Source organism: Carassius auratus, unplaced genomic scaffold (genome assembly GCF_003368295.1).
Source record: "Carassius auratus strain Wakin unplaced genomic scaffold, ASM336829v1 scaf_tig00015876, whole genome shotgun sequence".
Lineage (NCBI taxonomy): Eukaryota > Metazoa > Chordata > Actinopteri > Cypriniformes > Cyprinidae > Carassius > Carassius auratus.
The window spans coordinates 62,214-75,192 of NW_020524628.1; the positions used below are offsets into that span (position 1 = coordinate 62,214).

The following is a 12,979-nucleotide window of genomic DNA, read 5'->3' on the forward strand; positions in this document are numbered from 1 at the left end:
TTGGTTCCAGATGTATCTCGGCCAAATATTGTCCGATCCTAATAAACCATACATCAATGGAAAGCTGAATTTTTTCCAAAAATTGACACTTAAGACTTAAGTTTTGTGTTCCGGGGTCACATTTGTTTATGATTTATTTACAATTAATGAATGAAACAGACTACCAGGGAACAAAATTACTGAAGCTTTAACAAAATTTTAAATGAAAATGAAAAATATAAAAATGTAAAATAAAAATGCTAAAAAAATCTATAGTATATTAAATTCACTAAAATAACAATGGTTAACTGCCATTATGCTACAGATGTTGTTGCTTGAGCTAAACTTGTATGTACCCAGAATGTTTTCCTGTACAGTATTCAGGAGTCAGGACTGACCTCTGCGGTGCTGATGACGGCTCTCCAGGTGCCCAGGTTCTCACACCAGCAGTCCGTCCGTGAAATGTGCAGCTGGAGGTCGCTGTGCTCCTTCTCCATGGTGCAGATTTCCTCTTTCAGTAGTGACACAATCTAAAAGAAGGGCATTTTCATAAGTTCCAGCACATCAGAAGGAGAAGGAAGAGGCTGCTCTGAAGAAAAATGGAAATGCTGACTCTGAGAAATCTGCCAGCACAGCAATAAATAGACCATTAGAGAACATGATGAGACCAGTTCTTAAGATTGCATTTATTTGATCAAACACACAGCAACAACAGTAATAATGTGGAATTTAAAATAACTGTTTTCTGTTTGAATATATTTTAAATGCAATGTGTTCCTGTGATCAAAGCTGAATTTTCAGCCTCATTACTCCAGTCTTCAGTGTCACATGATCCTTCAGAAATCAGTCTAATATGATGATGATTAACTACTGATTCAAGAAACATTTCTGAACATGTTGAAAACAGTTGTGCTGCCTCATATTTTTGTGGAAACCATAAGACATGAGACATTAAAAAAAAAAAAAAATAATAATAATAATATATATATATATATATATATATATATATATATATATATATATATATATATATATATATATATATATATATATATATATATATATATATATATATATATATATATATATATATATATATAAAAAACATATATAATATATATTATATAATTTATATTAATAATATTAAAAAAAATAAAATAAATATATATATATATATATATATATATATATATATATATATATATATATATATATATATATATATATATATATATATATATATATATATATATATATATATATATATAAATAAATGTCTTCACTGCCCGTTTTGATTAATTTAATGCATTCTTGCTGAATAAAAGTATAGATTTCTTTAAAAAAAAAAAAAATCTTCCTCACCCAAAACTTGTGCGGTCTTCGGTCATTTCCGACCGGAATATTTTACGTTTTGAAATGTTAAAAATCACAGCTTCATCGGAATGATATGAAATGCGGTGACTTTCATGGCATTTGGGGTGTGAACATACAAAAAAAATTGAGGGCATGATTCGAACAGTCTAAGTGGGCGTAAAAAAAATAGTAACACTCAGGGTCTTCGGTCAAAAATGACCGTCCATAGGAAATGAATGGGAAATAGACAAAAATACAACAATTCAGAGAATATTTGTGTACACAATCTACAAATCGATCACAAAACTGAAAAAAAGTGCACAGCAGTGAAGGGATAACACTATAAAACATCAAGAGTGTGATATTGACACATCCAATCACACACAGATGCACACACACACACACACACAAACACACACACACACACATACTTACACATAGACACCTATGAACTACTGTGTCTGTAACACAGAGCAAAGTTTTGAGAATGTGAAATCCATTCAATAATTCAGTCATAATGCAGAGAAAATCTAACAGCAGTGAAGGTATGACACTCTAAATAATCACATACACACACACACGCGCGCGCGCGCACACGCGCGCACACACGCACACACCTATGACCTGCTGTCTGTAAAACAGCGATGAGAAGCAAGCGCTGCCTCTTGGGTTTGTCAGTGCACTTAGAAACTCAGACTTGGTCCTTTGCACCATTCTGAGGATTCTTATTTTTTATTTTTTTGCAGGAGCTCTGTGCCACTGAACAATATGTTCAGGTTTGATTGCAATCATAATGCAAAAACTTTAATGCAAATAATGCATGAAATCATTATTTATAACAGAAGAAATATAAAAAAATATACAAAAAGTACTCTTTAGAATGTATTAATATATATTCAAGTCCACTACTTAATATGAGTAAGCAATTATGTCTAAAAACAATAAGGGAATTCACAAGCCTCTCTATAGATTCCTATACTGGTAATAAGTGGTTGCACCATGCACTTACATGTTTTTCTTTCTTTGCTCTGACCAGGTGGCGCTAAAAAAATCTTCAAAAAAAATGTATTTGAAAGGCCTAGTCTCTGGTTTAATCTGAAATACAACATTAATTCGAAAATAATTTAGAAAAATTAGAAAAAAAAAATTATGTACTATTTTCTATGAGAAAAATTGTTCATAATTATTGCATAAATATGAATTAATACCTTAAAATTTTCTCAAAATACAAAAGAAAAAAGAAAAAATATTATTGAATAAAAATATATTCCACTGATTTTACTGGGGGGCAAAAAAGTTACATTTTAGGTGTCCGGTCACTTATGACCCCTGAAGACCCTGAGTGTGACTCCCAAATGAGGGCCGCACAAGGGTTTAAACAGCGGTTTATCTATAAGCAGTGTCTAATAAAGGTGCATCTCAATAAATTTCAATGTAGTGGAAAAGTTAGTTTATTCCAGTAATTCAACTCAAATTCTGAAACTTGTGTATTAAATAAATTCAATGCACACAGACTGAAGTAGTTTAAGTCTTTGGTTCTTTTAATTGTGATGATTTTGGCTCACATTTAACAAAAACCCACCAATTCATCTCAACAAATTAGAATATGGTGACATGCCAATCAGCTAATCAACTCGAAACACCTGCAAAGGTTTCCTGAGCCTTCAAATGGTCTCTCAGTTTGGTTCACTAGGCTACACAAGCATGGGGAAGACTGCTGATCTGACCATTGTCCAGAAGACAATCATTGACACCCTTCACAAGGAGGGTAAGTCACAAACAGACACTGCCAAAGAAGCTGGCTGTTCACAGAGTGCTGTATCCAAGCATGTTAACAGAAAGTTGAATGGAAGGCAAAAGTGTGGAAGAAAAAATGCACAACCAAATGAGAGAAGCACAGCCTTATGAGGATTGTCAAGCAAAATCGATTCAAGAGTCTGAGTGAACTTCACAAGGAATGGACTGAGGCTGTGGTCAAAACATCGAGAGACACCACACAAAGACGTGTCAAGGAATTTGCTGAACCACAGACAACGTCAGAGGCATCTTACCTGGACTAAGGAGAAGAAGAACTGGACTGTTGCCCAGTGGTCCAAAGTCCTCTTCTCAGATGAGAGCAAGTTTTGTATTTCATTTGGAAACCAAGGTCCTAGAATCTGGAGCAAGGGTGAAGAAGCTCATAGCCCAAGTTGCTTGAAGTCCAGTGTTAAGTTTCCAAAGTCTGTGATGATTTGGGGTGCAATGTCATCTGCTGGTGTCGGTCCATTGTGTTTTTTGAAAACCAAAGTCAGTGCACCAGTTTACCATTACATTTTGGAGCACTTCATGCTTCCTTCTAGCTGAACAGCTTTTTGAAGATGCTGATTTCATTTTCCGGCAGGATTTGGCACCTGCCCACAATGCCAGAAGCACCAAAAATAGGTTAAATGGCCATGATTCTGGTGTGCTTGACTGGCCAGCAAACTCACCAGACCTGAACCCCAGAGAGAATCATTGGGGTATTGTCAAGAGGAAAATGGGAACCAGGGAGACCAAACAATGCAGATGAGCTGAAGGTCACTGTCAAAGAAACCTGGGCTTCCAGACCACCTCAGCAGTGCCACAAACTGATCACCTCCATGCCACGCTGAATTGAGGCAGTAATTAAAGCAAACAGAGCCCCTACCAAGTATTGAGTACATGTATAGTACATGAACATCCAGAAGGCCAACAATTCACTAAAAAAAAATGTTTTCTTCTTTTTTTTCATCGATGAAGTATTTTAATATGTTGAGAACAAAAGTTGAATTATTGAAATAAATGAACTTTTCCACGACATTCTAATTTATTGAGATGCACCTGTACAGCAGAAAATAAAACTCCTAAAATCAATGCATTCTAATTCAAAAAGAACAAAACCGCAAACAAGTTCAGACATCACTTATCAGTGTTGCTTCATCTACACCAGTAATATGTGGTTTTCAAAAGGAAGTTCACACCAATATTTTCATCATGGCTGGCATGGCCGTTTATATTCAGACCGCAGTGACCGCAGGCTCACACAGTGACAGAACTCAGAAGTCAGTACTACCATTATTTCACATTACTGGGGCTATAATTCTGGATGTACCTTTTTGTCAGGTCGCGGTGCATTCTGGATAGAGCCCAAGGCATGGCGTTTGTACTCCAGTCTCTCGTACAGCTGGTGTAGTTTGGTGGCGGCGTAACTGGCCTGTTTGTTGATGCCTTTGCTGCCCTCATCCAGGGCCACATCCCCTCCTTCCATCACCGGACCCTAAACACACAGAAAAATGCAAGAGGAGTGTCACAGAAAATGACGATGGAGTCTTTGGATTCATGTTGTGTTAAACTCACTGCGTCGTCTTTCTCCTCGCTGCTGGACTGTGAGCTGCTCCTTTGCTCATCTCGTTTAATGAGCCGCTCGTACAGGTCGCTCACCAGGAAGGATGGGTAATAGCGCTCCTTCATGGTCTCGTACACGTCTCCCTGGATCCTGAGGAACACGTCTGTACCCTTGTTCCCCACCAGCGTCTGCTGGATCTCTTTATAAAGAGCCTTCTCCACCGGGATCTCCCTGCTCTCCACAAAGAAGTTCTGGTAGATCTCTCCCACCAGCTGCGGCACTTCATTCTGCACAGAGGAAGAGGAAGAAGCTCAATGAGGGCATTTCTCTGAAATTCAAGCTCACAGTTATTTCATTCATTTCTTTAAAGCTGCAGTAGGTAACGTTTGTAAAAATATATTTTTTTACATATTTGTTAAACCTGTCATTATGTCCTGACAGTAGAATATGAGACAGATAATCTGTGAAAAAATCAAGGTCCTCTGGCTCCTCCCAGTGGTCCTATTGCCATTTGCAGAAAGTCATCCGCTCCCAGTAAGAAACAACCAATCAGAGCTGCGGTCCGTAACTTTGTTTGTGTTCAAAATGTAGAAAAATGTATATAATAAGCGAGTACACCATGAATCCATTTTCCAAACAGTGTTTTTGGCTTGTCCTGAATCACTAGGGTGCACCTATAATAAGTGTTTATATTCGGACTATTTTAGATTGCTTCGTGGGCATCGCGGCGGAGTAACCCAGTACCTGTGTGGTTCTTCATAGACATAAACAGAGAGAAGTAGTTCCGGCTACAATGTTCTTCCGCAAGACGCAAGCAGTTCTTTTTATTAACCGCTAGAGCGTGAAAAAATTTCCCTACCGCAGCTTTAACAAGCGATTGATTAAATAACAAAAATAATAATACAATAAAACTATACATTTAGCATCGATAGCAAAACATTTGACATAAAAATACTGTTTTTATGTTTTTTCGTAATTCCTATCATTTTCAATAATGAGTTTTAATAAAATAATTGTTTATATACAGTACTGTGCAAAAGTCTTAGGCCACTGGTTTCATTTTTACCAACAACAACAAAAAGGTTTTAAACCAGTTATTTCTATCTTTTGAAGAAACAGAAAAAAAAATCCGGAAGAACACTGGTTCTTCACTGGTAATGTCTGAACCAACAAGCAATAAAACATAAGGCTAATCTTAAGCGTTTGGTTTGGTTTTATGATGAACAGATGCTAACTGTTAATAAGATATACAACAACATTAAACAGATTATTGCAAATCTGCCGTTGCATAGAAATGTACCAAATGTACCCCCTCAAACATTTATCAGCTGACAGCTTCATAAATAGCCTTGTTTTTATTCAATATTCAATACACAGCACCAGGGGTTTTCAGCCTTTCCGGACATGCACGCCCCCTCAGATTTGTCCAATTTCAATTTTCAAATTTTTGGTTTGTACTGTAGTATCACAGAACTCACTCCTCCACCATGAATAAATCGCCATGCAAATTTTAACAGACGTCCCCATGAGAAAGACTTATTGTCTGAATCGGACTAATGCCTCTTTGACTCGTCTGCTGACAGAGCTTCAGCTCAAGGTCTTGGCGTTCTGCTGACCTTGTTGGCGCTCTTGAGCATCTCCACCAGCTCCCAAAAGCTAATCAGAGCCCTCTTATCCACGCGCTCCATGTAGACACGGAAATGCCCGCGGTACACTGCATTTGACATGATCTCCTCAAACTGAAGTATCTGTGAGAGGACAAGAAACAAATGAAGCAGACGGCGTTGTTATTAAAAACACTTCAAAGCATGACACTGTAGAGGAAGTGGCATTTAATCTAAAGAAGGCTGGGTAATTTATCACCGACGCCAGCTGAAGAGGATGTTTCAGCTCACCTTTAAAAGGGATTCTACACTCCACATTTTTTCCCTTGTTAGTCAAGGTTTCTCTTCATTTTTGCTATTGTACCATTAAGTGAATGCATTGTAAATGTTGGCTAACCTCCACCCTAGTTGCAAAATTCACACCAAAGTAGCTGAAATCATTCTAATATGCTTATTTGCTGCTCAACAAACATTTCTTATTATTATCAATTGTGCTGCTTCATATTTTTGTTGTTTTTTTAGATACTTTGATGAATAGAAAGCAAAAAAAATAGCATTTAATAGCAATTAATAAATGTCTTCACTCACTTATTTAGTTTAATTGTTTTAGTTAAAGTTGTAGTATTTTTTGTATACGTTAAAAATATGTCTATATAGTTTTTAGTTTATTTTAGTACATAGTTAAATAGAAAAATAATATAATATATCTAGCAAGTTAACATTTCCAGAAGAATGTTAAGAAACACAAACTCACAGCATGTTCAGAGGAAGAGTTTGCATCCTGAGCGGCTGAGATGGAGATGCGCTCCACGTTTACATATGATGACAACACAATACGCGTCAGACTTTATTTGCGTTCCCAAATGAAACCCAAACAAACAGCACATGCAATAAAAGACTGAATAATATAATGCTAGCACTATCAAAGGTTTTACAACTTTATTATAATATCACGAGACTGCTTTTCACTTGAAGAAGTAATATCAGCTCAAGGGTTTTCCAGGACCTTGCACGAACCCTGTCTGAGTCCACACTTTCGTGACATAAATTTTTGAAGGTATTTTTGGTGCAAAACAACTGAGCGTCTGTGACAGTGGAATTTGTAGTTGTAAAAAATAGCTACACGTGTGTACCAGTAAATTTAAAGTCACAGACAAAAGTTGCAAACTTGCAGATTTTTTTTCTCTTTCACAAACATAAACACAATAGCTATACCTTCTCAGATCCTTCACTGCAGGTGCATGAATCCTATTCTACAAATCACAAATCAAGAAACTCGTGCTCTAACATGCTTTGCTACTATTGCTGCAGTGAATATGGTGCAAAACACATTCACACACCTGCATAAAAAAAGTGAAAGTGAAAGTGACGTGACATAAGCCAAGTATGGTGACCCACTAGATGCCCACTAGCTCTTCTGATTGGACAAAACTCTCTGATCTCTGATCAGTGGCCACCGTTTCCTCTGCAGATGCACAAATCACTTTTGCACCATTTGTCACACATATATATAGTGTGAAAGGGAGAGCATGCAAAACTTTTCATTTGCACGTGAAAAGCATCTTTGAGACTCATAGCAGCAGATTCACGCAGTTGTCGTTATTCACTTGTGTTTGTGCTAGAAAGAGCATCCAATGAAATATATATATATATATATATATGTAAGAAAACATTCTACAAGTGTGCAAATCTCATTGCAAAAATTCATGAATTCATGTAATAATGATTTGTGATTCGTAGAATAGGATTGGTGCACCTGCAGTGAAGGATTCAAGAAGGTGTAACTATTGTGTTGTGTTTGTGGAAGAGGAAAGAAAAGTGCAGAAGTGCGGATCGAGGGTGCATGGAGGCCACAATAGAAGCACTCGCGATCACCCTTATGAAAGCTAAAATTATTTTGAAAAATGGGACACCCTAAGGCCTCGTGGACTTAACGAACACGTGCATGTGCCGGCCATTGTAAGTCCACAAGTCTGCATGCGCACATGAGTTTTCCATTTAGGACAGGGCCAAAAGTGCCCATCACTAATATGAGTCAGAACAGAGATCGCAGAACAGAAAACACAGACAGACAGCGCTGGGAGCAGCAAATGCTTATCATATCGCATTATTCAGTGCAAAACTAATAGAAAATATTATTCTGTATAAAGAAATATGAAGTATATTAATATATAAATATATCTCCAAGTATGTACACATTTGGACTATAAGCCCTTATAGTACTGTAATAAACACACTCGCATGGTCATATGCAATGACGTTTGATATGGCGTTTCTGTGACTGTAATTTCTTCCTGTACCCTTTGGCCCTGTGGACCGTCCCCTTCATCCTGGGCTCCGTTCTCCTGCTGCTCATAGTTCGGACCCCCGAGGAGCCGGATACGCTTCTCACACTGCTTCTTTGCCACTGTGAGCTGGTTAATGTAACGCTTCATGTTTCTGGCACGTAACAGGTCAGCCTTCAGCGCGGCGGCCTCTTTCCCTTTACTGTCTGCAGAGAGAGAGAGGGGGGGGGGGATTCAGAAGCTGTATTAGATACCTGAGAGAAACCAGCCCTGATGTCAGGAGATGATATGATGTACATGACTCACAATGTGTACCAGGATAATTTTCTTCTGCTTCATCTGTGTCACCATCACACAGATATCAAAATAGATCAAGCATGTACACAAACGAACTGAAATGAGCTGTGACACACTGTTGAACTGTTTAAATATGCACTCTTTGTTGAGACCAAACTTATTCAAAACTCATACCTGCTTTCAAAGGTTAAAAACTTGAATGAAAAAACATTATAATAATAAAAAAAGTAAAGCTAAATACTTTCATGCTTAAAGTAAAACAAAATAATAATAATAATAATAATAATAAATGTTTTCCCTCAGTAAACAATGAAAAATTCCATTAAAGTGTAAGAAAAACTAATTAAAAATAAATATAAAATAAAAATGATATTACAAACATCTAAGGGCCCTATCTTGCACCCAGCGCAATTGACTTTGTACACCGACGCATGTGTCATTCCTATTTTGCACCCGCGCAAAGCGCGCTTTTCCCTCCACAGAAGCACGTCGCTAAACTAGTGAATGAACTTGCGCTCCCTGGGCGGTTCAGCGCAAAAAAGGAGGCGTGTTCCGGCGCAAACAATCCCTGGTGCTATTTTGCTGTTCCATTAAACAATTGCGCCACTGACCAGAAAAAACCTAGTCTAAAGTCAGTGGCGCGTTGCGCATTGTTCATTATGCTATTTTAAGGGCGCATGCTTGACCATAATGTATAGCGTGCACAACGCGCATACACTTTGCTCATGTAATCTACACAGATGCAACAGTTATTTTTGCAAATCATAAATTGTTACACTAAAAAAATATTAACACATGAGATGACGGAAATCACTGTGGTGTGCCACGAAGATGTGAAAAAATAGGCATAAATCTAGCTTACAAATTATTCAGGCTAATTGTAGTAATTAAGGATCAGACCTGTTTGCCCAATAGTGGCAAGACATATATGTATATAAGGACATCTGACAAATTGGTTTGTCCGTCAAGAACCAGGAAAAAAAATCGATGAAACAATTGTGGCTATTTCCTCCCACGCCTGTTTAACCGACGCTATTTTGGGTGGGTTTCTCCCATCCCCATACAACACAACTTATCTGTCTTTCACTGCTCTTACAAGAACATCAGTCTCCTCGGCTGTGAACCGCTCCTGGCGTGCGCCTGGTAAATACGCCATAATAATAGCAATCCATAATGGAACTTGCGCACCTGCTTTTAAAGGGAGTGTTGGATGACGTTCTGATTGGTTTATTTCACGTTACGCCCAAACCACACCTATGAATAATGAAGCTACTTCAGACCAACCCATTTAATATTTGCGCCGGGCGCAAGAGCCATTTATCCCGCCGGGAAAATAGCAACAGCGCCGAGACCCGCCCACAAACTTACTTGCGCTTCGCGCTTTGACACTTGCGTTTCAGATCGTTAAAATAGGGCCCTAAATATAAGAAAACTAGGAATTACACTTTAAAAAGCTGCAAACAATTACCAGATAATTAATTAAAAAGACACATTTAAAATAAAATAGTTGTATTTAAATAACTCAATTATAAATGTTAAAAATTACATTTAAAAAAAAAACGTTTCTAAAAATTTTGTCAAAAACTTGCTTTTTATTATTAATTTCAATGTAAAAAAAAAAAATCTGGACACAAACAATGAAGAAAATAAAATGTTAGATAAAATATTCCCAATTTTCTCAAATTTTTAAAACAGGGTTGCAAAAACTTGCAAACCCCATTTTCCGAATGCTTTTCATGATCCGAATATCAATGAACATAAAAAATATATAATTGGACAGTTCATAACATGAGATGCAAACAATGCTCTTTCCAGTTCCTAAATTTTCGAGGCAAACAATCTAAAATACACATTTATTTTACAGTTTTACAATAATACATTAATTTAGTACTAAAAATAATGTACAATACAAATACCACCACTAATAATTGCCTAATAATAGCACTAATAATAGATACATGCAGTTTATTAGTACTACTAGGTACTTTTTTATAAGTAGGCATCAGTTGTTGACTATCCATGGACTTGCTGTGTGTTGTTTGAATGGAAAGAGCCACTTGTGGCATTCACAGAGCACAGAATGAGTCTGGAAATATGAGCAATCACCTCCAAGCAGGGTCCATCTCACAGCACGCTCTGTCTGCTGCTGGAAGCCAGGGAGGAGGGGACAGACTTTACACAAGCGTTCCCTGCTCTCCTTCCTTTAATAGCCGCAGTCATTGTGCCGAACCAGCGGGAAGATTTATAGATTTGCCCATTACAGTGCAGCAGGAGACGGAAAACATGACGACAAATAAACAGCCCCTTTCCTGACTCTCTGCAAGAACTAACATAACATAAATGCTTCCCACCGCGTGAATAAAATGAGCTTTAATTAATCCAGCACTGAAATGAAGGCATGATTAATTAACCTTAACTCCAATCAAAAATGTTCTGCAGTAAGCTTGGTCATTTAGTCAAAGAAAGCCCCCTCACACATATCTAGAGTTTATAAGCTGCATATTCTGTATTTGTGAAGATGAAAACATATTAAATGTCTAAACTCTTTACTCTCTAAGATCTTTATAATATTTTCCTTAGTAAATGCAATGGAACATCCCATAAAATTGTAATACACTGGGGCTTGACTGCTGGCACATTTTTTACTCTTAGACCGTCCATCACAAAGCTCTTCAGACCATTAGACTCCAGTAAAGGATATTACAAAAAGAGAAAAAAAGCAGCAACTTTGTATTCCTAAATAATGAGAGATGTGATTGACCCATGTGTTTGAAGGCCATCCTACCTTTCTGTCTCTTCAGCTGTGGGATACTGCTTATGGTGGTCGCCTGAATGATCTCCACAACTATCTGATACCTGAAGAAATACAAAATGACAGTAGAGTGATGAAATTAATTAAATGGACATACACAGGATATTACACTTTCTTAAAGGACACTACTTAATACAATATACAATATTTAATATAAGTCTCAGGTGACCCCAGAATGTGCCTGTAATGTTTCAGCTCAAAATAGCCCACAGATCATTTATTACATCCTTTTGAAAATGCCTGTTTTTTGAGTGGACGCAGAAACACGCTGTTTGTCGTGCCTGTTTCTTTAAATGCAAATAAGCTTCTGCTCCCCGCTCCCTTTTACAGAATAGAGCTGCACCATTCCAGCTCAGACGTGTTAAAAACATCTGTTTTAGTTGTGATTATCCTGTTTATCGCACTGAAATCATACATTTTAAACCATATGAGTTTAAACTTCAGATCTAGGGTAGAGCTGAAGATCTTTGCCCGAACCCGATGGGACCCGTCGGGCTTAATTTCTATCATCTTACTCGGGCTCGGGCCGGGGTCGGGCTTGCGCTCTGGTTTGCGAGGTAAACGAGCGGTCATGTGATGCGTTTCGATTAGCGCGAGAAAGTTGCGAAAATGAATGCTGAGCAGGTGTAACGGAGGCTTGCCTCTGGTGATTACGTTTTGGTTGCACCAGCAACTAAAGCAAAGTCTGAGGTGTGGAAAAGTTTTGACCAGTGAGCGCAGGAACGCGGTGAAGACATCTACAGTTGATTCAATCATTTTCCTCCACAAAAACATGTAGACCTAGCCTAATCTCTGTGAGTAAAGGTTTTTCAAATGATAACTAAATATTCATTGAGTCTTAAATGCATAATGTTGACAGAGTATTTACGCTAATGTTGGCATTATTCTTTTATTAAATAAAGCAAATCCGGCGGAGCCTTTATCTTAGTTTCGTTATTGCCAAATACCTATCTTAATTTAAAATTTATCTTAATCTTTTTTTTTTTTTTAAATGACTCGTTTTTATTGGTGCGTTGGTCTATTTATAGGTTAAATGAGCCTATGTCTAGAATGCTGAGATGTCGGGCTGTAAACGGGTTCGGGCTTTAAAAAAAAACTGTCAATCAAAATGTACTTGTCGGGCTCGGGGCCCGAAACCTGTCGGGCTCGGGTCCTGTCGGGTCCTGCCTAACTTTTAAGGCCCGATTACAGCTTTAATCTAGGGATTTCTGAGTGCACACATCTGAAGCACACAGACAAAAAACAGCTGTCACTGCATATGAGTACTAAACCAAGTTCTCATTCACACACAAGTTTGCTTACAGAA

At 37.6% G+C, this 12,979-nt stretch overlaps 1 protein-coding gene across 1 annotated transcript in view; it reads right to left on the reverse strand.

The window, feature by feature from the left end:
• LOC113074950 (sorting nexin-25-like) overlaps positions 1 to 12,979 on the reverse strand; it is a 43,163-nt gene that overhangs the window by 8,084 nt on the left and 22,100 nt on the right. Inside the window, exons 6-11 of the mRNA XM_026247652.1 lie at positions 11,647 to 11,717; positions 8,580 to 8,770; positions 6,292 to 6,423; positions 4,687 to 4,962; positions 4,442 to 4,606; positions 378 to 509 (exon numbers count right to left, since the gene is read on the reverse strand). Coding sequence (XP_026103437.1) covers positions 378 to 509; positions 4,442 to 4,606; positions 4,687 to 4,962; positions 6,292 to 6,423; positions 8,580 to 8,770; positions 11,647 to 11,717 — 967 coding nt within the window. The remainder of the gene's footprint in view (positions 1 to 377; positions 510 to 4,441; positions 4,607 to 4,686; positions 4,963 to 6,291; positions 6,424 to 8,579; positions 8,771 to 11,646; positions 11,718 to 12,979) is intronic.